Here is a 27,837-nt window from a genome sequence, read left to right on the forward strand (position 1 = left end):
GGGTATATATTAGGCACCATACCGGCGCCACTCCAGGGGGCGACCTGCCGGCCCACCGAGTGTTGCTAGGGTAAAAGTTTCTCCGAACGTGCACGCGGCGCGCGCACACCTAACTGGAATGGATATGAGCAACACATCTCGAAGAACAACAGTTACAAAGGTGAGTAACCGTCTTTTATGTACTATAGTCAGTCAGCTAGGGTATCGGCGGGGACTTTGCCCCAGGCGGGCATGTCCTGGTCGCCAGGTTTTAAGCCCTGCGCTGACTGTAATAGGCCTATGCCTGTAAGTGACCCACACGGCAGCTGTCTGAAGTGCTTGGGGGGGAATCCCACATCAAAGTAAGTGTCACATCTGTAAGAACTTTCGTCCAAGGACACAACGTTCATTTGAGGGCCTTCCTTATGGAGGCCGCTCTCCACCCAGCCTCGGAGCTGGCCTGGCCAGACACAATGCCCAGCACTTTGGCCTCCGTGCATAGCACATCCCAGATACTGGGCTCTACCCAGAATTGATCTCCTTCTCCAGTGCCTAAGAAGAAATAGTCTAAGAAGTAGGACCCTGTAGTGAGCAAGACAGATCAAGGGGCATTGGGTCCCTGTTTGGGCCACTGCCCATGCTGGAGCTGCAAGGACATCTCCTACCCCCTGAATAATCTGTCACCGACTGTCTGAGTGGTAGGGGACTCGGACTGATGGTTGTCAACACCTTCTTGGTGCCCAAAGCGCAAAGGACTCTTCCGCCACCACAGGGACACTCTCCAACTTGGAGCTGCTCCCCCTACTCCTAGCACTGGTCTGACTACTCGAGGCACCGACAGCAATGGTTAGCTGCTGGACTCAGACATCAATGGCCCAACCTGGTCACCAGAGGAGGATTTCTCCAGCACAGAGAGGAAGTTCAGCCCCTCACCAAGACAGCACAGTTGTGACTGGGCTCCTGAGGTTGTGTCCACCTCAGCGATGTCGTCCTGGTAGCAGGGCCAGTGGCCAGCAGAATGGCCTTACTCGAATGCCTGGGGCGTGCTGGTTATGCTGATTCCCCCATCTCACCAATCATTGGTCACCGCGTCGGACAAGCATCAAACAGCACCAGGCTAGTTGTGTGAAACACAAGCAGATGCTGAGATGGAGAGCCAGATGCCCACCCCTAGACCTCCTTTCCTCACAGGGGATGATGCTCCAGTCCCTGTCCTGGTGGTTCAGTCATCCTCATCCTCTTCAGATGAGGCTATGGTGGAGTCCTCTTGTGCTAGCTCACTGAACGACTTTAAGGAGCACCAAACCCTGCTCCAAAGAGTGGCCAGTAACCTAGGCCAAGAGGTAGAAGAGATGGTAGAGCAATCAGACACTTGGTTTAACGTGTTCTCCACATCCACCCCCGCACATGTCACACTCTCGGTGCATGAAAGGGTCCTAAAGATTGCCAAAACCCTGTGGCAAACCCCATCCTCAATCCTGCCCACTTCCAAGAGGATTGAGCAAAAGTATTTTGTTCCAGCCACGAGGTTCGAATACTTAGATACTCACTCACCCCCAGGATCATTGTTTTGTTTTTGGTGGCCAACAAAAAGGACAAGCAAGGGCACTCTAGTTTCACACCCAAAAATAAGGTTGGCCAAGAGACTGGACCTTTTTGGGAGGAAAATGTATTTTACAGCCAGTCTCCAGTTCCTAGTTGCGAACCACCAGGCTCTTTTGGAGCAATGTAACTTTAAGCTGTGTGACTCCCTCCATTAGTTTAAGGACTCCATGCCCCAGGAGGTGGCCCAAGAATTCGAGGCCCTGGTTGAGGAGTGTACAGCAGTGGCTAGGTGTTCCTGCTAGATGGCCTGGGATGTGGCTGATTCAGCGGCCAGGGTGGTCACCTCAGTGGTGGTCATGAGGTGCAGTTCCTGGCTTCAGACCACAGACCTGTTCCAGGAGATGCAGTCTTCGATACAAGATCTCCCATTTGATGGAGTTGGGTTCTTTGCAGAACAAACTGATGTGAGGCTGCACTGTCTGAAGGACACTCAAACCATCCTCTGCCCCTTGGGGTTCCATGTGCCTCAGTTGGCGAGGAAGCAATTCCAGCCACCCCAGCCACCAAGGCCTTGGCAGCCTCGGCAGGGATTTATAAGGGACACTAGTTTTAGTCTCAGTTGCCCTTCCTCCTCCCGTTCACCTATGCAACCTGGCCCAGTGAAACACCGCAGGGGTCAGAAGCTCGCATTTCAAGGATGCGCTAGAGAGCAACACTCCAGTCAACTCCCTGGTTCCTTCCCATCTTTTCCTTAACTGTCTCCGTCCTTACCATTTGGCCTGGTCACAGGTTGCCTCAGACCACTGGGTGCTAGAGATTGTCTCTGGGCTACATTCTCCAGCTTTTGGCCACCTTCCCACCCCACCTACCTTCTTCCACTCCCTCTTCAGGGACCCTTCTCACTAGTAACTCCTCATTCAGGAGCTAGACAACCACCTACAACTGGGGGCAGTGGAGGAGGTCCCTCAGGAAATGGGGAGGAAAGGTTTCTACTCCCGCTATTTCCTGATCCCAAAAGCATAAGGGGGTCTACAACCCATTCTGGGCCTACCTTGAAAGATGCTTAGTTCCATATCTGTCTTCCAAGGACACAGACAGTTCCTCCATTTTATGGTGGGCCAGTGCCATTTCCAGTTCATGGCACTTCCCTTTGGCCTCTCCTCAGCCCCATACAAAATGTGTGGCCTCATTGTATAGTAAAATATATACTCTCATTAGTAAATCTTTCATGAAACTTTCCGTACCTGAAGAAATTTGCATGAACTGAGAATCACACTGGTAGCCCTTATTAAAACATATTTTTTTTATTTTGTTTTTTGATGGAGATGATTTTGTGTAAACTTTTTAATATTACCTTCCGTTTATGAATAATCCGACACCTGAACAATGTATTTTGTTTGTTTGAGGAGGAGGGGGTGACACAGGAGACTAACACCTGGTGTTGAGCTTTAACTATTAAAAAAAAAAAAGATTCAGTTTTGACTAGAAATGTATATCTTCCAATATGTAACTAGAAAAAATTGTCTTCTAATATGAGAATATCAGGAGATATATTTGAAGTTTATTTTTAGCTAACAGGTTTCAATCTCTCCTCTCCTCAGTTATGAATTATGTTGGTAGAAGCTCCTTAGATGAAATAAATTTTATCTCCGAGATGGAGTTGTACCTTGACCAATTATAGAAATGTTGTATAATGTGCAGCTCTCATTCTGCCTAGAACCACTTATGTAATACAAGAAATTTAAACAACATTACTACTTAAAAAAAAAAAAAATTTGAAGAAATGTGGGATAAGGTGAAGTTTTCTTTAATAAAGTTTTCCATAACCTCAAGTACCTGATTCAGCATTTCAGATAGCAGTAAATTACACTAAGTATTTTAGCAGCAGGTGTGTTTAGACTCAAACTTATCTTGTTCCAAAATGAGGATTGACTCTTAGAAAGCAATATATTTGAGGTGTATGGTGTAATAACAGAATAGCATGAACTATACAGTCAATATTTGGGGGAGCTGCGGAAGAGATTCAAAATCACATTATCTAAATCATGAATGTCATGGATAGCTGGAGTTAAGTGACAACTTTTTTTTTGTTCATGATAAGCTATTGCTGTCACATCTGATGTTTCTCACTTTCAGTGTTATCAAAAATGTTGATGGTAGAGTGAGTATTACACCACTGGGAGAAGCAAAGACATATGTTAATGGGAAACACATTTCAGAGCCAACAGTTATGCATCACGTAAGTTGTCCATCACTGGTACAGATATAAATATATTTATGCATGGCTTTGAAAATACCTGGCATGAATGGTAAATTATCTGACTGCAGTTTTTGAGAAGGCTCTTGAATTGTTCATCATGACAGATTACTGGATATTTTTATTTTTCTAATTTTGATGTATTATATATTTGATTGTAAGATTATAGACTAATAGTGTCTGTATTTGGCAGGGTGATCGGGTGATTCTTGGTGGAGACCATTATTTCAGGTTTAATCATCCAGTAGAGGTTCAGAAAGTAAAAAGGCCATCTTGTGGGACTACCTTTTCATGTGATGGGCCAAAAGATTTTGAATTTGCAAAAAATGAACTGTTGGTTGCACAGAGGTCACAGTAAGTATTGTGGAACCTTCCAGGTTAACAATAAACTGCTCATGTGCTAATGCAGCATGCACTCTTCTGGAAATATATAGATATATAAACTGCATAAGAATAAGTTAAAGTTTTAAAAAACAAAACAAAACAGGGTCACTCTTGGCTTCTCATAAAGTCGAACAGTTTAATAAAGTTGAATACACACAATGATATTGCAGTGTTTTTATATACATTTATTTTTGTTATCTCTAGCTGTGCGCTCTTTTGATTAACTGTTTGGAATTCTAATATGTAATTCTTATTATGACATGTTTCCACGGTAAGCTTGAATTCTGCTAAAATTGTCTTCTCACATCGAATCTTCTTGCTTGCCAAAAGATTAAATTGAGAATTTATTTCACTGCAAAAATCAGACTTTCAGAGAGGGTTATTCCAAATACAGATTGATATGTTTAATGCAATGCAAAATGGGTGAGCGTGAAGCTGAGGGACAGCCTCTTGAATTTCAGCACAGGAAGTTGGTAGTGGTCCCATCTTAATACTTTTAGTCCTGGGTGAATTCTGTGCCAAAAACTAAAAAATTCTGCACACAATATTTTAAAATTCTGCAAAATTCTGCATATTTTATTTGTCAAAAAACACAATATAATCACACCAGTTTAAATTATGTTGGTAACTTATTTCAAAATACCTGTCAGCAAGTATGTCTGTAACAATACAGACAACAAAAAAGATTCAGGAAATGTTTTTTGACAAATAGATTACTTACTAGGCATATTAATACAGAACTCTAAATAATAATTCATTTAAACTACATTACGGAACCATATTTCCTGCACCCCTCAGAAGCAGTGCAAAGGCTTGGGGGAGTCAGGGGTTATGGAGAAGCTGAAGGAGAAGGAAATAATTGCTGGGAAGGAGTTTGTGTATAAATTTGAAGAGTTGTTGGGTATGTATAGAAAAATATAGAACAGGTATGGTTTATTTTGAGGGAGGGCAGGAAGGCATTGTTAGGGAGCGTTGCCCATGCAGATGCTGCTTGTGACCCCCTAACCTCTCTCATTCAGCCAGGCACATCTGTTCCCATGTGCCCCTGCATCCCCTCAGCCAGCTCCTTCCCCTCATCTCCATGTCTCTCTACATCCTCTGTCCCCACGTGTTTCTGTGCCCCCACTCAGTCATCCGCCTGCCCCTCGTAGTCCTGCACCTCCACTCCCATTCATAGAATCATAGGGTTTGAAGGGACCTCAGGAGGTCATCTAGTCCAACCCTCTGCTCAGAGCAGGACCTGATCCCCAACTAAATCATCACAGCTAGGGCTTTTTCAAGCCTGACCTTAAAAACTTTAAGGAAAGAGATTCCACCACTTCCCTAAGTAACCCATTCCAGTGTTTCACCACCCTCCTAGTGAAAAAGTTTTTCCTAATAATATCCAACCTAAATCTCCCCCACTGCAACTTGAGACCATTACTCCTTGTTCTATCACAGCGGTCGGCAACTTATGGCATGTGTGCCAAAGATGGTACACAAGCCGATTTTTAATGACACGCTGCTGCCTGCTGGAGCAGCATGTCGTTAAAAATCCTGCCTGGCCCGGCCCTCTCTTCTCTGCCCTCTGCCTTCTCCTCCCAACTTCCCTGCACAGGAGGCAGAGCATAAGCATGTGCATGGGGTATGCCGGGTGTGCCCAGGACCTCTCTCCTATCCTTCCCCATGTACCTACATGTACCTACCTACATGTACCACAAACACTGTCTCCTCCCCAACTCTACACATAAGCCTATCTAGATGTCTTGAGAGATCTGCAACCTTCGCACTAGGCAGGCAAGTCACCATGCAGTTCTCCTGATCATTGCAAACCCAGCTATCTATGTTTCTAATGATCGAATTGCCCAAAAGGTAGCAGCTGTGGCTAAAAAGTCTTTTTCCTTCTTGTGTGTGATTTTCTCCCAGGGGAGGTGAGAACAGATAATCAATAAACTACAAAAATTTAGCACAACCACGACAATTAAACTGAGAGGTTTTTAGACCTAAATTTCACATTTGACAGAAGCAATAAAGTAATGAATATAGCATTTGTTACTCTTTTTATCTCATATGCAACATACTGAAAAAGGTTAAAAGCTAATATTTTAATTTAAGTTGCTCGTTACTTCCAGACTTGAATCAGAAATTGAAACAGCACGACTGAAAGCTAAGGAGGAAATGATGCAAGGTATCCAGGTTGCAAAAGAGATGGCTCAACAAGAACTTATTTCTCAAAAAAAAGTTTACGAAAGCAAGATAAAATCACTAGAAGCAGAACTGGTAAATTCCTTTGCATAATTAAATGAAAAGGTGGTTTGTGTAGCCTTTCATCCTGTCTCGCATGCCTGAACAGCTGAATCCCTGGCTATCTCTTTCCTCTCCTTTGAAACACTTATAAAAATCCACCTATTGCACAAAGTATTCCAGATATAAGGCAGTCTTTTTGCACAGGGTTTTCATTCTTGCTTGTATTTGCATGTGTCTTGGGGGCAAGGACTACTACAAGCAGGGTACAATTTTCAGGATATGCTGGCTTGATATCATTAATAGAGAATAATATATGGTGGCAAAGTGATAAATTTATGATACTTTACTTCTCAGCAAATGTACCATAGCAGGGGTGGGCAGACTTTTTGGCCTGAGGGCCACATTGAGGTTGTGAAACTGTATGGAGTGCCGGATAGGGAAGGCTGTGCCTCCCCAAACAGCCTAGCCCCTGCCCTCTGACTGCCTCCCTCAGAACTCCCAACTCATCCAACCCCCCTGCTCCTTGTCCCCAACCGCTCCCTGGTACTCCACCCCCTATCCAACCCCCCCCGCTCACTGTTCCCTGATTGCCCTGATCCCTATCCACATCCTGCCCCCTGGCAGGCCCTCTGGGACTCCCACACCTATCCAACTGCCCGCTGGTCTCTGTCCCCTGACTGCCCCTGGGGACCCCTTGCCCCTTATCCAACCCCCTGCTCCCCACCCCCTTACCAAGCCATTCAGAACACCAGGACTGGCAGCCACGCCACCCGGCCAGAGCTAGCCACACTGCCGTACAGTCTAGAGCACCGTGTCAGGCCAGTGGCGCTCGCAGCCGTGCTGCCCAGCAGGAGCTTGCAGTCCAACCGCCCAGAGCGCTGATGGCACAGCAAGCTGCGGGGGAGAGGGGCCAGCAGGGGAGCGGCTGGCTGCTAGCTTCCCCAGCTGGGAGCTTAAGGGCCGGGCCGGACGGTCCCGTGGGCCATAGTTTGCCCACCTCTATACTATAGGGTATAATAATTGATGATCATTGACTGGGATATAATCTCCCATTGCTGAGAAAGTGAATTTATCTCTGTAATCTATAGTGGCCATAAATCTCTCATGGACTGAAAGAAAAACAGATTCTAATATCCATCTTTAGCGAAAGGGTTGTATGAGCTGAAGCATGTGATTTTTTTTTTTTCTATACCCCATTTATTGTATATTTTTTTTTTTTTTTTTTTTTTTTAAGAGAGAAGAATCTCATAAGAAACAAATTCAGGAAATGAATCACCAGCAGACTGCTAACAAAATACAAGAACTGGAAAAAGCAAAGCAACATCTTGAGTTAGAAGTACATTTCAGCAAGAAGCGCCTGGAAATGGAGACATTAGCCACCAGACAGGTAATTTTAAAACATGCATTTTGTCTGATCAATCATATATTTAAACAAACCATTATAATATTATTTAACTTCATTGGCTTTCTTAAAAATAATCCTCTCAAAATGATTATAAGACAGACATGTCTCACTTGCTGCCCTCTTATTAAATCAGCTGCTATTTGGGATATCAAAAATAACAAGATCAGCTACAGCTATAATTTTATGTAATGGGGGCTGGGTTGCTGATATTCCAAACTTAGGGAAATGTTGAGCTCACCAAAAATGATGGACTCAGGCATAAGTGCAAGCAATGTCTAGAATGTTAAGTATTTGGGGAAATATCTGAGGGAGCCAGAATACTTTCAAAACTTGTTTCCTCAGATAAAAACATTAAAGGAGACTTGACAGCACCTCTGAAAATGAGGAATTATTCCTAAATCGTTTTAATAGATGTAATACCTTACATTTTGACCCATAATAGGTTTCTACATTTGCTGACTGCAGTAGACACCAAAACTTCATTATTTTCCATGACTGCTAATGGACATTTTCTTTCATCTTTAAACTTCTATGATAGATTTTTTTCTTTTTAAAATAATTGATAGAAAATTCTGTTCCCTTTTTCTTGAATTCAGTAGTCCCATTTAAATAATAAATGCTCCAACATATACATGTGAGAATTTAAGCAAGCAATGAAAATTGGTAGAATTTGTGTTGTCTTAATTGATGTAGTAGAGGGATCAGATAAAAAAGTAGTTTATTGTAAAGCATTCAGCCTCAAAAGATAAAATAACCTCTCACCCCATTTTATTCTTTGCTTCCTGTAAAAACATTGTCATGGATGGATCTATGTCTTTTATTTAGGCTTTAGAAGATCATACTATTCATCATGCAAAGATTCTTGAAGCTCTGGAGGCTGAGAAGCAGAAAATTGCTAAAGAAATAGAAACTCTCCAGCAGAATCGTGGAAATGAGAATAAAACTATAACTAGTATGTGTGTGTGTTGTGTATGTGTGGAGAGATTGTGTACAGCAGGGGTGCCCAACCTGTGGCTCCGGAGCTATATGGGCTCCTTATCTAGGCACTGATTCCGGGACTGGAGCTATAGATGCTAACTTTCCAATGTGCTGGGGGGTGTTCACTGCTCAACCCCCTGCTCTGCCCCAAGCCCTGTCCCCACTCCACTCCTTCCCCCAAGATCTCTTCCCCTGAGCCTTGCATGCCCTCGTTCCCCCCTCCCCAAGCCTCCTACACATGTGAAACAGCTGATTGTGGTGGGAGGTGGGAGTAGGTGCTGTTTGGTGGGGGCTGCTGGCAGGTGGGAGGCACTGGGGGCTGAGGAGCAGTTGGGGGGCTGCTGAGATATTACTGTGGCTGTTTGGCAATATACTTTTGTAAATTCTGACTCTTTCTCAGGCTCAGATTGACCACCCCTGGTGTACAGTGTAACTTTCAATTCATTATTATTTCCTCTGCTGTCTGGCAATGGAGAGAGAGGCTTTCTCCCCTTTTCTTCCCGTTTGCTGAGAGGTTTACTTTTTGGCAGAGAGACCTCTTTTTAGTCTCTGTTTTCACTAGCCTTCTTGTGAGACAATTGCTGCATTTCTGGCTGAGATGGGATCCTAGTAGCTTAATCTCTTACCCCAGCACGTTATCTCAGTGGTATTGAAGTTATAAGATCTTCATCTTTATTGCTGGGATGCGATCCTTGCCCTTTTTGAGACATGCATATCAGGCAGCGCTAGAGTGATACTTTGTTCCCATTTAGTTGGGCTGGGTGAACAAACAGAAACATGTAGATTAGCATACTTCCTCAGCAGACCAAAGGCTCTCCCATCATCAGACAGTCTAGGCTTTGTGGGAACGAGCAGGAAACACAGTTGTGGAGGCTGAAGGACCAGAGCAGGAAGGTAACATTTATTTGTTTCTAAAACCATGCAAATGCGATACCTGCAATGATTTAAATGGCATTCCAGTTTTGAAATATCCTTTGAAAGTGTGAACTGTCTTTAATGTTTTCAATTACTTGGAAATCTGTGAGACTGCCTTGTCAACCGAACTCCTTTAAAGGTCTCCTTTTTTTGGTCTGGAATCATTTCATTATGTTTGATCCAGTCAACCATAATCTTATATTTTTTTATTTAGTTAAGCCTAACTGGAATTCTATGAAACTCTCTCTGATGATCCAGGAGGCCAATACCATTAGTAGCAAATTAGGAAAGCATACAGTCTTCTGCAGGTGAGTTACCTAATTCGCATACAATGCACATGTTTAAAAAAAAAAGCAACCTAAATTTGATGTTGGATGTGGAATGAGCTTCTTTTTTCTTAGAAGACTTTTGCTTAATACTCTTAACTCAAACCTGTTGGTTTGTAAGCTATTTTGAGTAAACTGATTTATAATAAATACACGACAGTGAAACTTCTATTTAAGGCTTCTCAAGAGCCAGGATCTTGTATATTATTTTGGAATTTCTCCCTTGAATCTGACTGTTACAAGAAAATTTTACAGAACCAACCTGATTACTCCTGTATTAGGAGTATTGTAATCAAGAGACAAGAAGTAATTCTTCCACTCTACTCCGCACTGATTAGGCCTCAATTGGAGTACTGTGTCTAGTTCCGGGTGTCACATTTCAGGAAGGATGTGGACAAATTGGAGGCAGTACAGAGAAGACTGACAAAAATGATTAAAGGTCTAGAAAACGTGACCTATGAGGGAAGATGGAAAAAGTTGGATTTGTTTAGTCTGGAAGAGAAAAGGCTGAGCGGGGACATAACAGTTTTGAAGTATGTAAAAGGTTGTTACAAGGAGGAGGAAGAAACAATGTTTTTCTTAATCTCCTGAGGATAGGACAAGAAGCAATGGGCTTAAATTGCAGCAAGGGAGGTTTAGGTTGGACATTAGGAAGAACTTCCTGTTAGGGTGGTTAAGCACTGAAATAAATTGCCTAAGGAGGTTGTGGAATCTCCATCACTGGAGATTTTCAAGAGCAGGTTAGACAAACACCTCTCAGGAATGGTCTAGATAATACTTAGTCCTGCCATCTAGTGCAGGGGACTGGACTAAATGATCTTTAGAGGTTCCTTCCAGTTTTGATTCTATTATTTTAATTAGGCCCTTGATATTATTTGTTACTTAAGCAAGCCAAATTTTTCAAAAGTAATCTTTGTCTAGTCCACTCTTTTGTTAATTTTGGTGATCATGGCTTGTATTTTTTTTTTTTTTTTAATTAGACATGATATATCAGAACAAGGAAATGGCACTGGACCTTCTGTTAAAGTGCTGGTTCGTAACCTCAAGCTGGGAATTGCAACTTTCTGGAGCCTGGAGAAGTTTGAATATAAGCTAGCAGCAATGAAAGAACTCTATGAGGTCTGTAAGAATTGAAGAAAAACTTCACTAATTGTAAACATTTAATTTAAGATATTGATGAAATCAATTAGAGTTCAGAATTTGTCAGATTTTAATGAACTAAACATCTGTGATTTTTATGTAGGGTAGGAGAAATCCTAGTTTTTTACGCAGTTTTACGTGTTTTAGTTTTTACTGCATCCTTCCTTAGGTAAAGCTCTCATTTACTTAGGAAAAATTGAGTAATGACTTCTGGCCTTGGATCCATGTTTATAACTGTTGTATGTGCGCATATGCTCGTGCGTGCTCATCCATTCTGAGAAAATATCAGTTGTAAAAGGTTATGGATTTTTTTCAAATTTTCACTAGTTTTGGATCTTGCTAGTCAAACTCATAATTTGACATTCAGGCAGATCCTTGTTTTCATGTGCAATCTTAGATTTTCAAGGGCAGAGGAAGGGCTTAGACATTTTTTTCAATGTAGAACATCTGTCTCCTAAAAAACTGTTCTTTAAACTATATTAGTTAAATGCAGCAAAAATCTCCATCACTCTAATTACATCTCCTTTAGACAGACTATAGAATTTATACCTTGTTCTCTTTGTTCATGCAGTATTTTGTATTAGGATAGATGGTGTTAATGTTAATGCTTTGTACATAAGAGGAGCGTGTGCAAAGGAAGAGGGGAGGCAGGAAAAAAAGAAGGGTATCTGTATTTGACTCCAGAGATGTACATATTAAAAAAAAAAACAAAAAAAAAAAACAACTTTTTTTTTTTAAATTTGAAATTTCATGAAGGCAGACAACACCTTCATAATTATATTCCCCTTTTTATTTAGTCTTGTCTATATGCAACTTCTTTTCCCACTGCATATCAAAGTTTAAATGGTCGGCCTTGGTCTGTGGGGGAGGAAAATGTGTCAGAGTAAATCCATCTTTGTACAATTGTTTATAAACATATAAGCGCAGTGCAAATTGCCCATGTTCTAGGACAATATGTCCTAAAGAGCACCATGGATTTATACCTTGTGTGAAGTTTTAGAATGGGTGGCTTAAGAAGTCTAGTAAAAAATCCACCCAACCTGCTGGACCTCTTCAGGTTCCTTCCATTTTTAGGAGGGCAACAAAACGGGCACAGAGTGTGGTCTTTCTGCTGCACTTCTATTCTCATTTCAGGAGGTTTGCAGAGTGCAGTATCTTTTCTTCAGTCTGTGCAATATGTGAGAGTGTAATCTAATTGCATACTAAAACAAACATAGTAGATGGTATTCAGAGGTGAGAGCTGGCTGCAGTGCAGGAAGGATCCAAAGCTATCAAATGGGACCATAAAACAGTTTGTCTTAATTATTTTATACGTGCTTCAGGGTGTGACGCTCTGGATATATGCACACTTGTTCTTCTTTCCTTTCAACATTTATTTTGTGCACAGCCTCATGCATTGTTGACAAATTAATAGAAAACAATGTGCTATGTCAAGTTTATAATCAAATATTTTGATTTTTGTTGTTCCTAAATTTAATTTCTTCAAACATTTCAAAAACACTAATTCTGATGGAGCATTCAGGCCATGTCTAAACTACAAAGCTTTGCTGACTCAGCATACAGCCACTATGGTTAGTATATCTCATGTGCATATGCATACTTGGCTCCTTGTGTCAGTACTGTGTGTGCTCACCGGGAGTGCTTGTGTCAATGTGCAGGGCACCATAGGGAGGTATCCCAAAGTGCAACAATAAAGTGTGCGCTCTTTTGGGTAGTTTTGGCAATGCAAGGTGGGGCAGAAACGGCTAGTGCAGAAGTGACTGAGAGCAGAGGGTCAACTTCCCATAATATCTGTATCCCATAATTTTTATTGCCCATTTTCAATTTCCATGAACGTGTGTGAGACTTGTGTCTGTCTGTCTGCCATCTCTGACAGAGCATGGGGCCTGCACATCTCTGCACTGTTGTCCTGGGTGTTGAAAGCACAGGATGCACAATTCTCCGATATTTGCAGAGCTGCAAAGAAGAACCATGGGGATGATGTCCTGGCAGTCACTTTATTGTGGGACATAGCAGGAACCAATTCAAGGTTGTTGGTGGCATTCACAGAACTGCTGCAAATGGTGGAGTGCCACTACTGGGACCAAGAAATGAGCACTGAGTGGTGGCATTGCATCATAATGGAGATTTGGAATGATGAGCAGTGGCTGCAGAACTTTTGGGTGTACAAGGCCGCATTCCTGGATCTGTGCGCTGAGCTTGCTCAAGCCATCCAGTGCAGGGGCAGCAAACTGAGAGCTGCACTGACAGTGGAGAATAGGGTGACCAGACAGCAAGTGTGAAAAATCGGGAAGGGGTGGGGGGTAATAGGAGCCTTTATAAGAAAAAGACCAAGAAATCAGGACTGTCTCTATAAAATCGGAACATCTGGTCACCCTAGTGGGGAAGCAAGTGGTGATCACACTGTGGAAATTTGCAATGCTGGATTGCTACCAGTCAGTAGGAAAGTCCACTGTGGGGGGCCATTGTTTATGCAAAAGTGCAGGACCATTAATCATCTCCTCCTGTGCAGGATATAGTAGATGGCTTTTCAGTTAAAGGGGCTACCAAACTGCGGTGGAGCAATAGACAGCGTGCACATTCCTGTTTTGGCCCTAGTTCACCTTACTACAGAGTACATCAACATAAAGGGTGACTACTAGTTTTGGTGCTTGCTCATGTCCATCCCATATTAGGTGCATGTGTTCGCCACATACACCAATGCCAGAAGTTTTTCTCTTAGCAGTATCTGTGGGGGACTGGCTCTGGCGCTCTCTGGAGCGGCGCCCGCATGGCACAGTATAAGGGGCACCACCGGCTCCCTCCCCCCTACACCTATTACGGAATGGATATAAGCAATACGTCTCAAAGAACGCCAGTTACGGAAAAGGTAACTGTCTCTCTTTCCATGCTTATGCAAGTGCTGGTGGATCACTGGGGATGCATCAATGTTGGCTGGTCAGGGAAGGTGCATGACACTTTAAGAACACAGGACTGTTCAGAAAGCTACAAGTATGGACCGTCATTCCCAACTGGCAGATTACCATTGACAATATTGAAATGCCAGAAGTTGTACACCAGTAACCTCGACAGCACCAAGGAAAGATTCAACTATAGCTGTGCAGAATGACAGGTGACTGTGCTTTTGGTAGATTGAAAAAGCTCTGGGATTGTCAACTCACCAGATTGGATGTCAGTGCAAAAAATATCTGTGGTTATAGGTGCCTGTTGTCCTGCATAATAATTGTGAAGCAAAGTGGGAAAACTTGCTGCAGGGGCGGTGGTGAAGTGGCTGTCTGCTGAGTTTGAACAGCTAGACACAAGGGCTATCAGATGAGCTCAACGAGGAGCTATAGGGCTTAGGGAGCTTTGAAAGAGCATTTTAACAGCAAGCCACAGCACTGTGCTGTCATGTACTATACTCAACTTGGCACTGCAGCTGGAGGCCTGTTAGGAATTGTGTGGTGCTTGCTGTACTTCTGTGCATGTATCCCTGTAATGAGTCCAGTGGCCCGCCCCTCTTCCTGGGCCTGCTAGCTGTCCCATTAAAATGCAGAGGCCTCCAGTTATGCAGCCCCCGTGGCTTTATTTACACACACAGTTCTCCCACCACAGTGTTGAGCTATATACAAGGTGTGCAGGGTTAGTTCCACTTTTTCCTACAGTCAGCCCACAGCTAGGAAACTGATCTTTCCCTGGCTGGCCTTTCTACTGGCTCCCAGCCCTAATAACTGCTGGCTTGTCAGGCCTGCAGATGGAGCCAATCCGCAGGCCAGGCATCAAGTCTGTTTCACCAGCCCCAATCTATTTCTCTTGATTGGAGCTGGCTGAGCAGGGGTAATTAGGTACTTTTTGCGCCAGCACCCTGCTACAATCACCTGTTAATGTTGGTGTGCTTGATGTACACTTTTATTACAACTACTCCGTTTGACACTGATCCTATAGGTTGCGACTGTACGAGACCACTACTTTTACTGCCAGCAGGTGTTACACAACATGTGGTGTTAACTAATAAAGATAAACAACTTTCAGAACAAAGGAGTTTTATTCACTTACAAAAACAGCCCTGCGTACATAAACAAACTGCTCCACGTGGCGCCCTAACTCTACAAGGGAATGAATAGCAGATAGCATCTCTACCTCTTTGTCATCCCGCTACCTCTTGTAGTACAAGTAAATTAATGCAAAATAGATAGCTGTGTCCTGCTGTTAGAGATGCCCTCACAGTAATGAGAAATTTATTTACATTCTTACCTGAGGTTCCTTTTCCTACTTTGTCTATGTTCAACTGCAGATACTGGCTGAACTGCAGTGGAGTCAAAAACAGGTCCTGGCTCACAACACAGCTGGACCCTCCTGGTCATCTGTCCCCATATGTCACCACCTCTCCCTTGTTGTCGTAGTCCTCCTCACTGTTCATGGCAGGGGCCTTTGACTCAGGCACCACAGAGGTATCTAAGGTGTGCTGGGTGGTGGTGGGGTTTAAGCAGGAGGTCTATGACTCAGCACCAGATGGATTGTTACCCTCCCTGGCCTTCTGATTGGCCTGACACAATTCCTTGGCTTTCATATGACACTACTGCTGGTGCTTGTCATACCCTCTTCTGCATCCCCTCAACAATCTGTTCATAGATGTTGACACTTCTACAGCTGGTTCAGAGCTGTGCCTTCACAGCCCTTCTCCCTGCGGACCCAGGAGATCAAACAGCTCCTCCCTACTCCACGCAGGAGTGCATCTGGAGTATGTAGCTGACATAGTCAGCTGGGAAGTTGCATACAACAAGGGAGAGCAGATAAAAGTGTGCTCACCCAGCTGAACAACTAGGAAAAGGCATTTCAAAATACATGAGGGGTTTTAAAGGTGGGGGGGCTACTGGCATGCATGACCCCTGGAGTTAACAATTGTGACCAGAGCAGTCAGTGTCGGGCATTGTGGGGCAGCTGCTGGAGGACTTTTCGGGTCGACATGGGTAACTCTGTGTCTATACTTGAGCTGTGTCCATTTCTGCACGTTGACCATAGCACAATGCTGCTCAGGGAGCTGGTGTTCCTATGTTAGTGTAATGGGGCACATACATCAGTGGCAGAGACATTTAAATGTACAACCAGGTTGACACGTCGACCTAACTTTATAGTGTAGAGCAGGCCTAACTCAGTGGCAGACTTGGAATTTGAAAAAACGATTTGTGCTACTGGAGCCCAAAAAATACCATCAGAGAATTTTCTCAGTAGAAAAAATACTGGCTTTTCATGTTTGGAAATGTTATTCTGTAATTTTTATCAAACCTTTCAAAGAAAATTGCCCTTCAAATGGTGAAACCTGAAATCCTTTCATTTGAAAAGGTAATTTCTTCAGACACAAGTAGGTATCTGAAATCAAAAATTTAAAAAGAAAGCTCCAGAATTCTTCCTTGAGTATTATCTAGTTCAGATTTTGTACATGGAGGTGTGGGGACAGAGTTGGGGGAAATTCTGTTTGTGTATGTGTATCAAATAACAAAACTTCATTTAGGTATGTTTATTGTTAGGACGTGCTTTGGTCTTGGCAATACTAGAGATCAGGTGCTATTACATATGGAAAAATATGGCTAGAATTGTTATGTATTTCTAAATGTTATAATAATGCAAGACCCTTTAGTGAAATCTAAATGTGTTTAGTCTTTATGCTTCTGTCTTAGGCAGAAGCATATTCTGTCATGCATCTGACGAAGTGGGTATTCACCCACGAAAGCTCATGCTCCAAAACGTCTGTTAGTCTATAAGGTGCCACAGGATTCTTTCCTGTCTTAGGGAGTGAACTGTAAAGTAGTTTTGTCCTTGGCTCTCCCAAATCCAGGATCCTGGATAACATTGTCTTCCCTAAACTTTTATCTTGTTTTATGGAGTGTCCACACTAGCCTTTACAAAGTTTGTAGCCTGGAACAAATCTGTGGAGACCTTTCTGTATTAGCATTTACAAATATGTTAAGTACTTCAAGTTCATTGTTTTCAGTTCATATTAGGCCTTTGTGTCTCAAGTTGACATAACCTAAGCAAGCAAGCAAGCAAACAAACATTTATTTCAAAAGGCAAATGCTAATTTTAACGACCAGCCTACTTTCTTTACAAATAAATTGTAAACTTTTATTATACCATTCCTCTCTTTAATGTAGCTAAAAGAACTAGATTTTCTTCTCCTTTCAGACTAACAGTAGTAACAAAGCTGATGATGTATTTTATGACCCTGCTGATGAATGGGAACCTGACCTTACAACTACATCCGTTTCTTCCTTTTCCAAAAGGAGGTAAATAATTTATTATTCTAATTTTTTATATTTCTGAAAAAGTAACTTTTAAACTTGTTGATTGGTATAATTAATTGTCTGAATAAATTTACATTATTGTTTGCCTTATTACGGTGCTGATACTTACATGTTAAATTATTTCCCATTCAACTTGTGTATTGGCAAGGAAGGTGGAATTGCACTGATATAATCTTAGCAAGCTCTGAGGCTCTTTTGCACACATTATGCCAATAGTAATGAAATAAATATAATTCCATGTATTTGTGGAATGGCGGAAGTATGCTCTTCATGCATATTAATGACTTTCCTATTGGGAATGTGATGCACTTAGCAGTGACTTTTTTGTATCCTTTTTTTTTTTTAAAAGTAACCTTAAAAAAAAAAAATAGATTACTCCCCATCTTGTTACTTTATGATGTACCTAAGAGGCCTGAAAGGTGTGGGTTTTTCTAATGTTTTTTTTCCTTATGTTTTCCCTTGGAGATATCAAGAATGTTGAGTCTTGCACTACTTTGGCTGGAGGTCTATTTTTAAGGCTTGTCGGCACTTAAGTGTTTGCCTAATAGGTTGACAATTAATTTAAGATAGTTTGGGGAGTGTCCAGATTTACTTTACAAAGTAGCAATCAGTTTAATTCTTGAGACTGAATGTTTGTTTAGAGGTGTGGGGTTCTTTTAAGAGGAACCAGTCACATGAACTTGACCATGTCTATACTAAGAGTGGTTTGCCATTATATCTATAAAATGTCCAAAAAAGCCTCCACCCCAAAACTTTAATGAAGAGTTAAGGTTGCCTGGTGATAGCTGATGCCCTACCAGAACATTGAGTTCAGGAAAGCTCAAACTTGTGAAAACCAGAAAATACAGAGTTACAGTAAATACCTGTGCAGCCTTAAGTCTGCCCCAATAAGCCCATAAAAGATATTCTCACTTGCCTTTGCTATGGATTGCACAGGAGCTCCATGTACTTTCATACTTAGCTTATTCCACAGAAAGAACTCCACATATACTAAATTTTACACCCATTCAACCCCTTTCACAACCTTCACCTTAGGCACACTATACCACCAAACATTATCCTTTCTTAAATACAATGGATATCAGTTGGCGACTCCTTCATGGGGCCGTGAGCATGGGCTTGTACTTGGCGTGATTTTCCCCAGTCATGGACACCTGCCCTTTTTGCGGTGTGAGGGAAACCCTGGCACACATTTACTTGGAGTACGCCAGGCTACAGCCCCTATTCCGGCTCTTCACAAATATTTTGTTAAGATTTTGGTTGCACTTTTCCCCTCACCTTTTTATTTATGCACTCCCTATCCGTGGCCCCACAAAGTCACGGGACCTCCTGGTCAGCCTCCTCCTGGCCCTGGCTAAAACAGCCATCTATAAAACCAGGGAGAGAAGGTTGGCCAATGGGGTCTCTTGTGACTGTGGGGCCTATTTCCGATCCTCTGTCTGTTCATGCATCCTGGCAGAGTTCCTCTGGGTGGTGTCCGCTGGCTCCTTTGACGTCTGAGGAGCAGTGGGCACTGCTTGGTGTCCCTGTCAGATTCCCTTTGTTTGACCCTTTGACCTCACTCTCATCCCTGTTATCTCATTAGTTGTTCCCTGGAATTATTTGGTTTCCAGGCCCTGTGGATCCTCCCCTTAGGCTGGGGGGGTGGTCCTTTAGCAGTGGGTGCCCACTTCCTGGTTCCCAATAGGATTATCCATTCACTTACCCTTCCTTAAAATCACAGACCACACTCATTTCCCACCTAACTGCTGACAATCCCCATGGCAAGAAGTTCCCAGGCCCTGCTAGTGACACAGCCTACCCAGCGCAGTGATGAAATGAGGCATACTGGGTCTGTCAAGGGACACAGGCATCCTTCCCCTCCCCCCCTTTCTTGCACCTCTTTCGTGTGATTACACACATGGGTCAGGGAGCGGGGCTCATACCACCCCCAGAGGGCCACAGTCTCCCATGACACCTTGTATCACAATCATAGCTGTTTCAAGCTATTACAGCTTCTTCTGCCATTCAGTACAGTTATACCTAATACAGTGAATAAAGCTGGAGTACATGCAGATAATTCCCAGTGGCTATTGCCAGCTCTGATGGGCAGAGTTAAGGTTGTATGGGCATGAATTTGTACCTGAACTTCTTTTAAAAAAAAAAAAAAAAAAAAAAAAAATTCCTCCCACCACAACCTCAGGCCACATTCATGCATGATAGGAAAAAATAAAAAGGGGTACCTTTAAAGGCAGACTTAGTGTATATAGGTACAATATATTTTTTATGACTTTTTCAGTGGGCATTGTAAAGCTATAATAACTTGAACATTGTGGACTATCAAGTAAGCAGTAAATCTAACTAAAGAGAATAGTTATCTTTCATGCACAGCAGTTACTTTATAATCCTAAATTAGGGCTGTCGATTAATCACAGTTAACTCATGCAATTTAACTCAAAAAAAAAAAAATCACTATTAAAACAATCACACTGTTAATTTCAATTGGTATTCTATTGCTTTTATTCAATATTATTGGATGTTTTTCTTCATTTTAAATGTCTCTCTTTCAATTACAGCACAGAATACAGAGTGTACAGTGCTCACTTTATTATTTTTATTAAATATTTGCACTGTAAAAATGAAACAGTATTTTTCAGTGTACCTCATACAGGTACTGTAGTGCAATCTCTTTATCATGAAAGTGGAACTTACAGATGTAGGGGTTTTTTGTTACATAACTGCACTCAAACATAACAATGTAAAACTTTAGACCCTATAAGTCCATTTAGTCCTACTTCTTGTTTCTCTTGTGATTTGCTGAACAAGTTTGTTTACATCTGTGGGAGATAATGCTGTCCACTTCTTAATTACAATGTCACCTGAAAGTGAGAACAGTCGTTCATAGCTACTGTTATAGCTTGTCACAAGATATTCATGTGCCACATGCGCTGAAGATTCATATGCCTCTTCATGCTTCGGACATTGTTCCAGAGAACATGCTTTCATGCTGATGATGCTCATTTAAAAAAATAATACATTAATTAAATCAGTGACTGAACTACTTGGGGGAGAAGTGTATGTCTCCTGCTCTGTTTTACCAGCATTCTGCCATATATTTCATGCTATAGCAGTCTTGAATGATGACCCAGCACATGTTGTCTGTTTTAAGACCGCTTTTTCACTGCAAGATAGTTACAGCACTTGGCCCAAGATTTAGGAATCTGAAGTGTCTTCCAAAATCTGAGGGATGAGGCATGGAGCGTGCTTTCAGAAGTCTTAAAAGAGCAACACTTCGATGCGGAAACTACAGAACCCAAACCACCATAAAAGAAAATCAACCTTCTGCTGGTGGCATCTGGCTCAGATGATGAAAATGAACATGCATCAGTCCACACTGCTTTGGATTGTTATCAAGCACAACCTGTCATCAGCATGGACACTTGTCCTCTGGAATGGTGGTTAAAGAATCAACGGACATATGAATCTTTAGCACATCTGGCATGTAAATATTTTGCAATGCCGGCCACAAGAGTGCCATGCAAATACCTGTTCTCACTTTCAGGTGACATTTTAATTAAGAAGTGGGCAGCATTATCTCCTGAAAATGTAAACAAACTTGTTTGTCTTAGCATTTGGCTGAACAAGAAGTAGGACTGAGTCAACTTGTAGGCTCTAAAGTTTTACATTGTTTTATTTTTTGAATGCAGGTTTTTATTGTACTTAATTCTACATTTGAGTTCTCTTTTCATGATAAAGCGATTGCACTACAGTACTTGTAGTAGGTGAACTGAAAAATACTATTGTCTTTTTTACAGTGCAAATATTTGTAATAAAAAATAAATGAGCATTGTAGACTTTGTATTGTGTTGTAATTGAAATCAATATATTTGAAAATGTAGAAAACATCAAAAAATATTTAAATAAATTATATTCTATTAACAATGCAATTAATCATGATTATTTTTTTTTAATTGATTGACAGCCCTTTCCTAAATCTTGAAGCTGTATGGGGGAGGATTTTTAGGGAAAGGTGAAAAATACCAAAAATACGTTCTAAAACAATTTTTTTTCCCAAATGTTTTTAGCTATCAGCAGTACAAAATAGTGTCTGGTTTGGAAGGTTTTATTTACACTTTTATAATTTAAAAGCATCATATTTAAAAAAGTAAATTGCAGCTGAGCTAAGACCTTGTACATGAAGTTTTAGCCTTGTAACAGTGTTTACGACTGAATTGCAAACTCCTGCAAATAGTAGCTTATAATGGAAATGCTGACAGATCCTTAATTATGGCTTTGCTACTGGGCACAGATATGATACTGTTGTTCTGCAGTAAAGCAGTTTGGTTCAGCTGATTGTAAATCTTTATATGCGTTGTTGACCCTAGGGTTAAATAAAAGTTCTTTAAAAGGAATCTGACAGGTAGTTTCTCTATTTCTAGTCTAAATATTGGTTTAACAATAGAGTAAAGTTGGAATGGCAACAGCTATCCTGGTCTGTTGCTTGCTAGGCAGTAATGGAATGCTATTCCTGTGCACTGTCAGAGTCTCAGTTGTGTATTTAATCTGCGTGTATTAAACAATATCCTGTATAAAAGTGAATTGAAAGAAAAAGCTTTTGAACTGTCGACACCTGAGTTCAAGGTTCTGTGTTTCTTCTGTAATACTTAGTGACATCACTAACGGTGAAGGAAATTGAATTCAATTTCCATGTAGGAGTTTGTGGTGATGCTGATTATAGCAGGGGGAAAAGAAAATAGTGAACCTTATGGCATGGAGAGTGAGTAAGAGTTCATTTAAAAATGTGTGGATTTGGGTAATTAGCAGTTTGTTTTTTGAAAAAGCATTCTGTGTCCTTTGATACCACCCCTAACATGTGGTGGTAAGTTTGTTCAACCAGCAAATAGACACAGAGAAAAGCAAAGCTATTGTCATTTAAAAAGAAGGTGGGTGGCTGACTGTATGAAGTTATTTTCTTCTGACAGGGTCCAAAAATTAGCCTTTTCTCTAAAGGGGCAGCCCAGGTTTCACATTGCTAAGCCCTGTGAATCAGGGAGGAAGCAGTCCTTTGTTTTCTCCAGGTTTTAGAAAGGAAGGATAGTCCAAGGATTAGGGCACTAGCCTACTCCTGGGGAGACCTTGGTTGAAGTCCCTGCTCTGCCACAGACTTCCTGTGTGACCTTGGGCAGGTCACAGTCTCTGTACCCCATCTGTAAAATATGGATAATAGTACTACCCTACCTCACAGAAGTGTTGCGAGGATAAATACATTAAAGACTGTTAGATGCTCAGATAGTAAAGTAATGGGGGCCTTATAAGTTATTAAAATAGATAAATTGAGCCTCACTTAGTCTAGTTTCTGTTCAAACAAGAGAGATCAGTCCAGCTCAGTCAGCAGCTTCTACAGAGGAAGAGATCGGAGTCTGACAACAGGTATGGCTACTGGGCTTTGTTCTGTTGCAAATCCCCTTAGCTTGAGATTTTCAGATACTGTCTATATCTCAAGTTTACTTAATTGAATTTGCCCCAGTCTAAGGTCAGCTAAACTGACCGCCTCCAAGGTATGCAGGTGTTTCCTCATAAACTCTGATAATACTATGGTGTTAGTATATTTGATCTGTCTGGATAGCACCAAGAACCTCACATAGCTATGGGGGGGCATACTGCTGTTTATATGAATGTAAGGAAACCTGCTATCAATAAGTCTGATGCATCTGGAGCCACCTACATTGCTAAGCAGAATGTCTATGTAGGGGGAGTTTTTACCTAGTCAGTAGGGACTCTTACAAAATAAACATAGTGCTTAGAGTTCCCCTCCCTTAGGGAGCCATCTAGTAGAGAGATAAGTAGAAGAACACGGCCTCCCATTTGTGTGCATGCTTCTGTGGTCCAAAATCTTTTCAGGGTATGCCCACTGTAGGTATAAGGTTGCAGGTTTTTTACTGCATGTTAGCTAGGAGGTAATCTAAGGTTTACCTTGCCCAGCAAACGAATGTGAAAATTACAACTGCCTTGTTGGCACTAGGATTTTACCACATGGTAGATACCATGTGTTAGCTAATATGTGGTTTTTAAGGATAAATTTTTTTTTAGAGAAGACAAGATCTCTGTGGTTAGTCTAGCCCCTTCCCTGGATGCCTGCTGAGGTACTATGTTCAGAACCCAAGGTCTGTGCTGTGCAGGCACAGAAAGAGAAGTTATATTCCCATTTTCTGTGGCTGAGTGAAGATAGCCACCTTCTCCTAGAATTCTAGGATTGAGGGTGAGACTTGTAGATAGGGTGGTGTGTAGGCTAATGCAGGGGTCCTTGACCTCTTTCTTTCTGAGGCCTCCCTGACATGTGATTAAGAACTTCATGGCCCACCTGTGCCACAACAACTTATTTTCTGCATATAAAAGCCAGGGCCAACATTAAGGAGTAGCAAGCAGGGCAATTGTCGTCTGGGCTCTGCACCGCAGAGAGCCCTGTGAATCTAAGTTGCTCAGGCTTTTGCTTCAGCCCTGTGTGGTGGGGCCCATGGCCCTGGGATTCAGCCCTGCACGGCAGGGCTTAGGCTTTTTGTCTTGGGCTCCAGTGAGTCTAACACTGGTCCTGCTTGACAGACACCCTGAAACCTGGTGGAGAACCACTGGGCTAATGCTTTGTTCATTCATATTGGAAGGAACTGAACTTGGAGGAAGCAGACTCTTGAGGAGGGTAAATTCTGTTATTTTAATTGATCATCATTCCTGCTTATATAATCAAATTGAAGAGGGTCCAGTGTAATAAAAGTGAGTCACACAGGAGTTCTAGTTGGAGAGTAGGGGAAGATAATCAGCTCAAGTAAATTTGTTATAATTCCATTGACTCAAATGGAAGTATGATGCTTCACATTAACTGAGGATCTCCCTTGATCTTTATTTCCTGGCTAATATGGAAGGGGATAGTGATGACTGGTACACCTATGGTCTGGTCTGTTTTGATCCGGTCACTGAAAGATAAGTGGGATTCTCACTAATCTTTGAGGGCAAATGTCTGCAATTTTCCATTGACCTTCTGGAATAAATCTAAATAAAGACCTCTCTCTCTTGTGTTTCCTCTCCATGCCCTCATATTCTAGGAGCAGAAGTTTCATGAAGAACAGGAGAATTTCTGGATGTTTGTCTGATATAAAATTGCAGCCAATCCAGACTCTACACACATCGCACTTATCAGGTGCTTTTTTTTCTGTATGGCAGATTACCTTTTATTTCACACTGAGAAGCTGGAAACTTGTAGCTTAGTAGTAGTAGTAATTTATGCTTGTGTAATAATTTGAGAATTTATTGTAAAGAAAATGAGAAGCCTGACATTTTACAAGTAAAATATTCAGATTTGTAGTGGGTGTTCCTGTGCCTGCCTGTAGACCTTACATCATTTCTTTGCCTAAATCTTTGTGTCATCCTTCTTGAGCGTATAACCCTCCTGAGCAAGGCTCCTGCCTATCATGCGGAGGGTTTTGGCTGGAAACTCCCTACACTTAGCCGTTGAAGGTTAACTAGGATGATTCTGTCAACCAGTGCCTAGTGTTGGCTGTACCAGAGACTATTAATTCCAGTACAGTCACCGAGTGATTCTTTGCTTGAGATGTTGCTAGTTACTCAACTTCTCTGACATTGTCTCTGGTTTGTTGGTTACAAATTTCAGAAATTAAAATTTTAAAACCTATGTTTTTCAGATATAAGTTACCGGAGTCTCCCCAATATTTTATACTTATGTGTTCGCTCATTTTAGATCAGCTGTGCTTTTGTTTTATCATAGCTACTGATAAGTGCAATTGGAAAGAATAGTTTTATTATAGTGTACATTATCATCTATTTCACTTTAAAATACGCTTATTTTCTTTTCATGCTTTTCTCGTTTAACTAATAGAAACTTTTATGGGATTAAATTTTCTCAACAGAAGTATGTCTAATTTATTTTCCATAATTATTTTCATCCTTCAGGTTAGATAGTAGAGACAGAAGGAACCAACATGAAACTATCATACGAGGATACATTTGTCTAACAGACCCACTATTTCTGTAAGGAACTTTTAATTCATGTTGCTTTTCTATTAATACAGGTTCAGTCAATAAATCCAGCAGCATATGTTCAGGTTCTTCTGAATCATTTCTACCTGGAATTTGCAAAGAATTAATTGGTTCGGCTTTGGATTTACTAGGACAGAATCATGCAGAAGAAAAGAGTATAGCAGATAGTCTCCTAACTAATTTGCTTACTATTTATACTGGAGTAACTGCTATTTCAAATGTCTATGAACAACAAGATGAAGAAAGTCAAGATAATTGTAAGCTTAATTCTTACTAACATAAACAAAATATTCTACACTGTTTATTCTGTCATGTCTTACATTTAAATATAAATGTTCCTGCTTTCATTTGCAGACCTGAGATTCTGATTGATCTTCCTTTGTTTTTTTGTAGTTTTCTTTCTTGATCGTGCTACTCAGTCCTGCAGCATCAGAATTACCTCTGCTTTTGAACAACTTGTGGTTCTAACCGAGCATTGGCTTAATAGTTTCCAAAAGTGTACTGATTCCCTAATAATTGATGATGAATTGAGACAGGGTGTAAAAAACTTGGGAGGTTATTTACAATTACTGTTGCAGGTAAATTATATCCACTATATTTTCATCTAAATAACAGAAAGAAAAAATAATTAAAACTATATCTAGAGTTCTGTAATGTGTATATACTCATATTATTGGCCATAGACTTTGTAACAACAATCTGGCACACAGTGCATATAATCACAAGCTGACTTTGGTAAGAGATATGATAAACATGCTACAGCCAGTTTTAAATTAATCATCTTCTCTGTGAATGCTTTGCTGGATGAATAAGTATACAACACTTTTGACAAGTATGCTTGGTGGTTATTCTTTTCTTTTAAATGATTGTCTCTTTAGATATTTTGTAATTTTGATAGACTTGTCATTGTCTGTTCAGTGCCATTCTATATAAAGTTATTGATTATGGATTTTTAAAACCCATTTATTATTCCTTCTATTCTATTCTAACATGTATTTGCAGTTATGATTTTTAATCCTGCAGGGTAATTATAATTTCTCTTTATGTGGTTGCGAAGTTCATTCCATTTTTATGTGAGACAATGACTGAGCCACTTATTAGTAATATTAAGGATATGATATTGGTAATGCTTCTGGATAGTTTAAACACTATTTTCAATTGCACATATAAAACATTTACACTTTTATTGCAGAAGTTTTCTAACTAAACTATTATTTTTATTTCTCAGGGTTGTTGTTCAGATATATCCTCAATGGTAACAGAAGCACACACCAAAATAATCCAAATCGTGAAACAAGCAGGAAAACATGTAGGACACTTGACAGCATTTACAGGATCTGACCTACACCTTTCTGAAGAGACCAAAGAAGATGCAACTATCTCACAGGTAAAAAACCAAAATTTTGTTGGATACAACAGTTTTCAAGATTAATATCAGAACTTCTTATGGACTGTGACTACTCCACTGGATCAAAATAAAGGTATCTTTTGAATATTATAGAAAGTATATTCTTCACAGTAGTAGTGTGAAGGCAAGATTTAAAATAATTTAAATGTCTACACTCAGATTTTCATAGTTGCACATTTGATACACTAACACAGTGTATCTTTGTCTCACAAATGTAATATCTATAATATAAAATTTGGTCTTACATAGCACCTTTGGAATGCAACAGAGCGTTTCTTAAGTCAATGACTTAAACCCTGTTTTATAATCCTAAATCATTTTAAGTGTATGGATATAGTTAAAATGGAACAATCTCCCTAGTGTGGCTGAAATTATACTGATATAAGGCATCTTTATATTTGTGTAACTTATTGCCATATGGGACCAGGAATAAACTGTCCCAGTATAAGGCACCTTTATACTGATACAACTCTAGTGTGGATAATTATAACTATTGTGATAAAAATCTTACCTCTAAAATAGATGTACTAATACAAAATGTGTGCATAGATCAGGCCTCAATGCAGTGATATAGCAGCTTTTATGTGTTCACACTGAGTCCTGGATATTAAAAATTTTTACCATGGGAAGGATAAAACAGGTCAATAGAGCTAAGATTAAAAAAAAAAAAATAAAAAAAATGAAGAATCAGATTGAATCTTGTGCTGACAGCCTGTATGAAGAGTTTGGAATTAAAATAATTTGTTTTTGTGTGTGTTTTTTGCCACTAATATGCTCATTGTAAAAGTCTGTTCAAAAAATAATTCTCAGAAATCTGAATAAGAGCTGAAGATGCAGATTTCTCAAAGGGAAAGCATTATCAACCCTATTGACTACATTAGGTCTAATTTGGGCATAAGGGTTGGTCTGTCTCTGGTCAATTTGCCTAATATAACAAAATGTTACAAATTCATTGATGCAAATGT

The 27,837-nt window shown here is 40.8% G+C and overlaps 1 protein-coding gene across 1 annotated transcript in view; it reads left to right on the forward strand.

The window, feature by feature from the left end:
- KIF14 (kinesin family member 14) overlaps positions 1 to 27,837 on the forward strand; it is a 77,922-nt gene that overhangs the window by 32,343 nt on the left and 17,742 nt on the right. The window contains exons 14-25 of the mRNA XM_032773495.2: positions 3,661 to 3,763; positions 3,975 to 4,135; positions 6,277 to 6,424; positions 7,626 to 7,778; positions 8,622 to 8,748; positions 9,904 to 9,997; positions 10,996 to 11,134; positions 17,318 to 17,418; positions 24,513 to 24,607; positions 25,497 to 25,721; positions 25,858 to 26,042; positions 26,693 to 26,851. Of these exons, the coding sequence (XP_032629386.1) occupies positions 3,661 to 3,763; positions 3,975 to 4,135; positions 6,277 to 6,424; positions 7,626 to 7,778; positions 8,622 to 8,748; positions 9,904 to 9,997; positions 10,996 to 11,134; positions 17,318 to 17,418; positions 24,513 to 24,607; positions 25,497 to 25,721; positions 25,858 to 26,042; positions 26,693 to 26,851 (1,690 nt within the window). The remainder of the gene's footprint in view (positions 1 to 3,660; positions 3,764 to 3,974; positions 4,136 to 6,276; positions 6,425 to 7,625; positions 7,779 to 8,621; positions 8,749 to 9,903; positions 9,998 to 10,995; positions 11,135 to 17,317; positions 17,419 to 24,512; positions 24,608 to 25,496; positions 25,722 to 25,857; positions 26,043 to 26,692; positions 26,852 to 27,837) is intronic.

Source organism: Chelonoidis abingdonii, chromosome 7 (assembly GCF_003597395.2).
Source record: "Chelonoidis abingdonii isolate Lonesome George chromosome 7, CheloAbing_2.0, whole genome shotgun sequence".
Lineage (NCBI taxonomy): Eukaryota > Metazoa > Chordata > Testudines > Testudinidae > Chelonoidis > Chelonoidis abingdonii.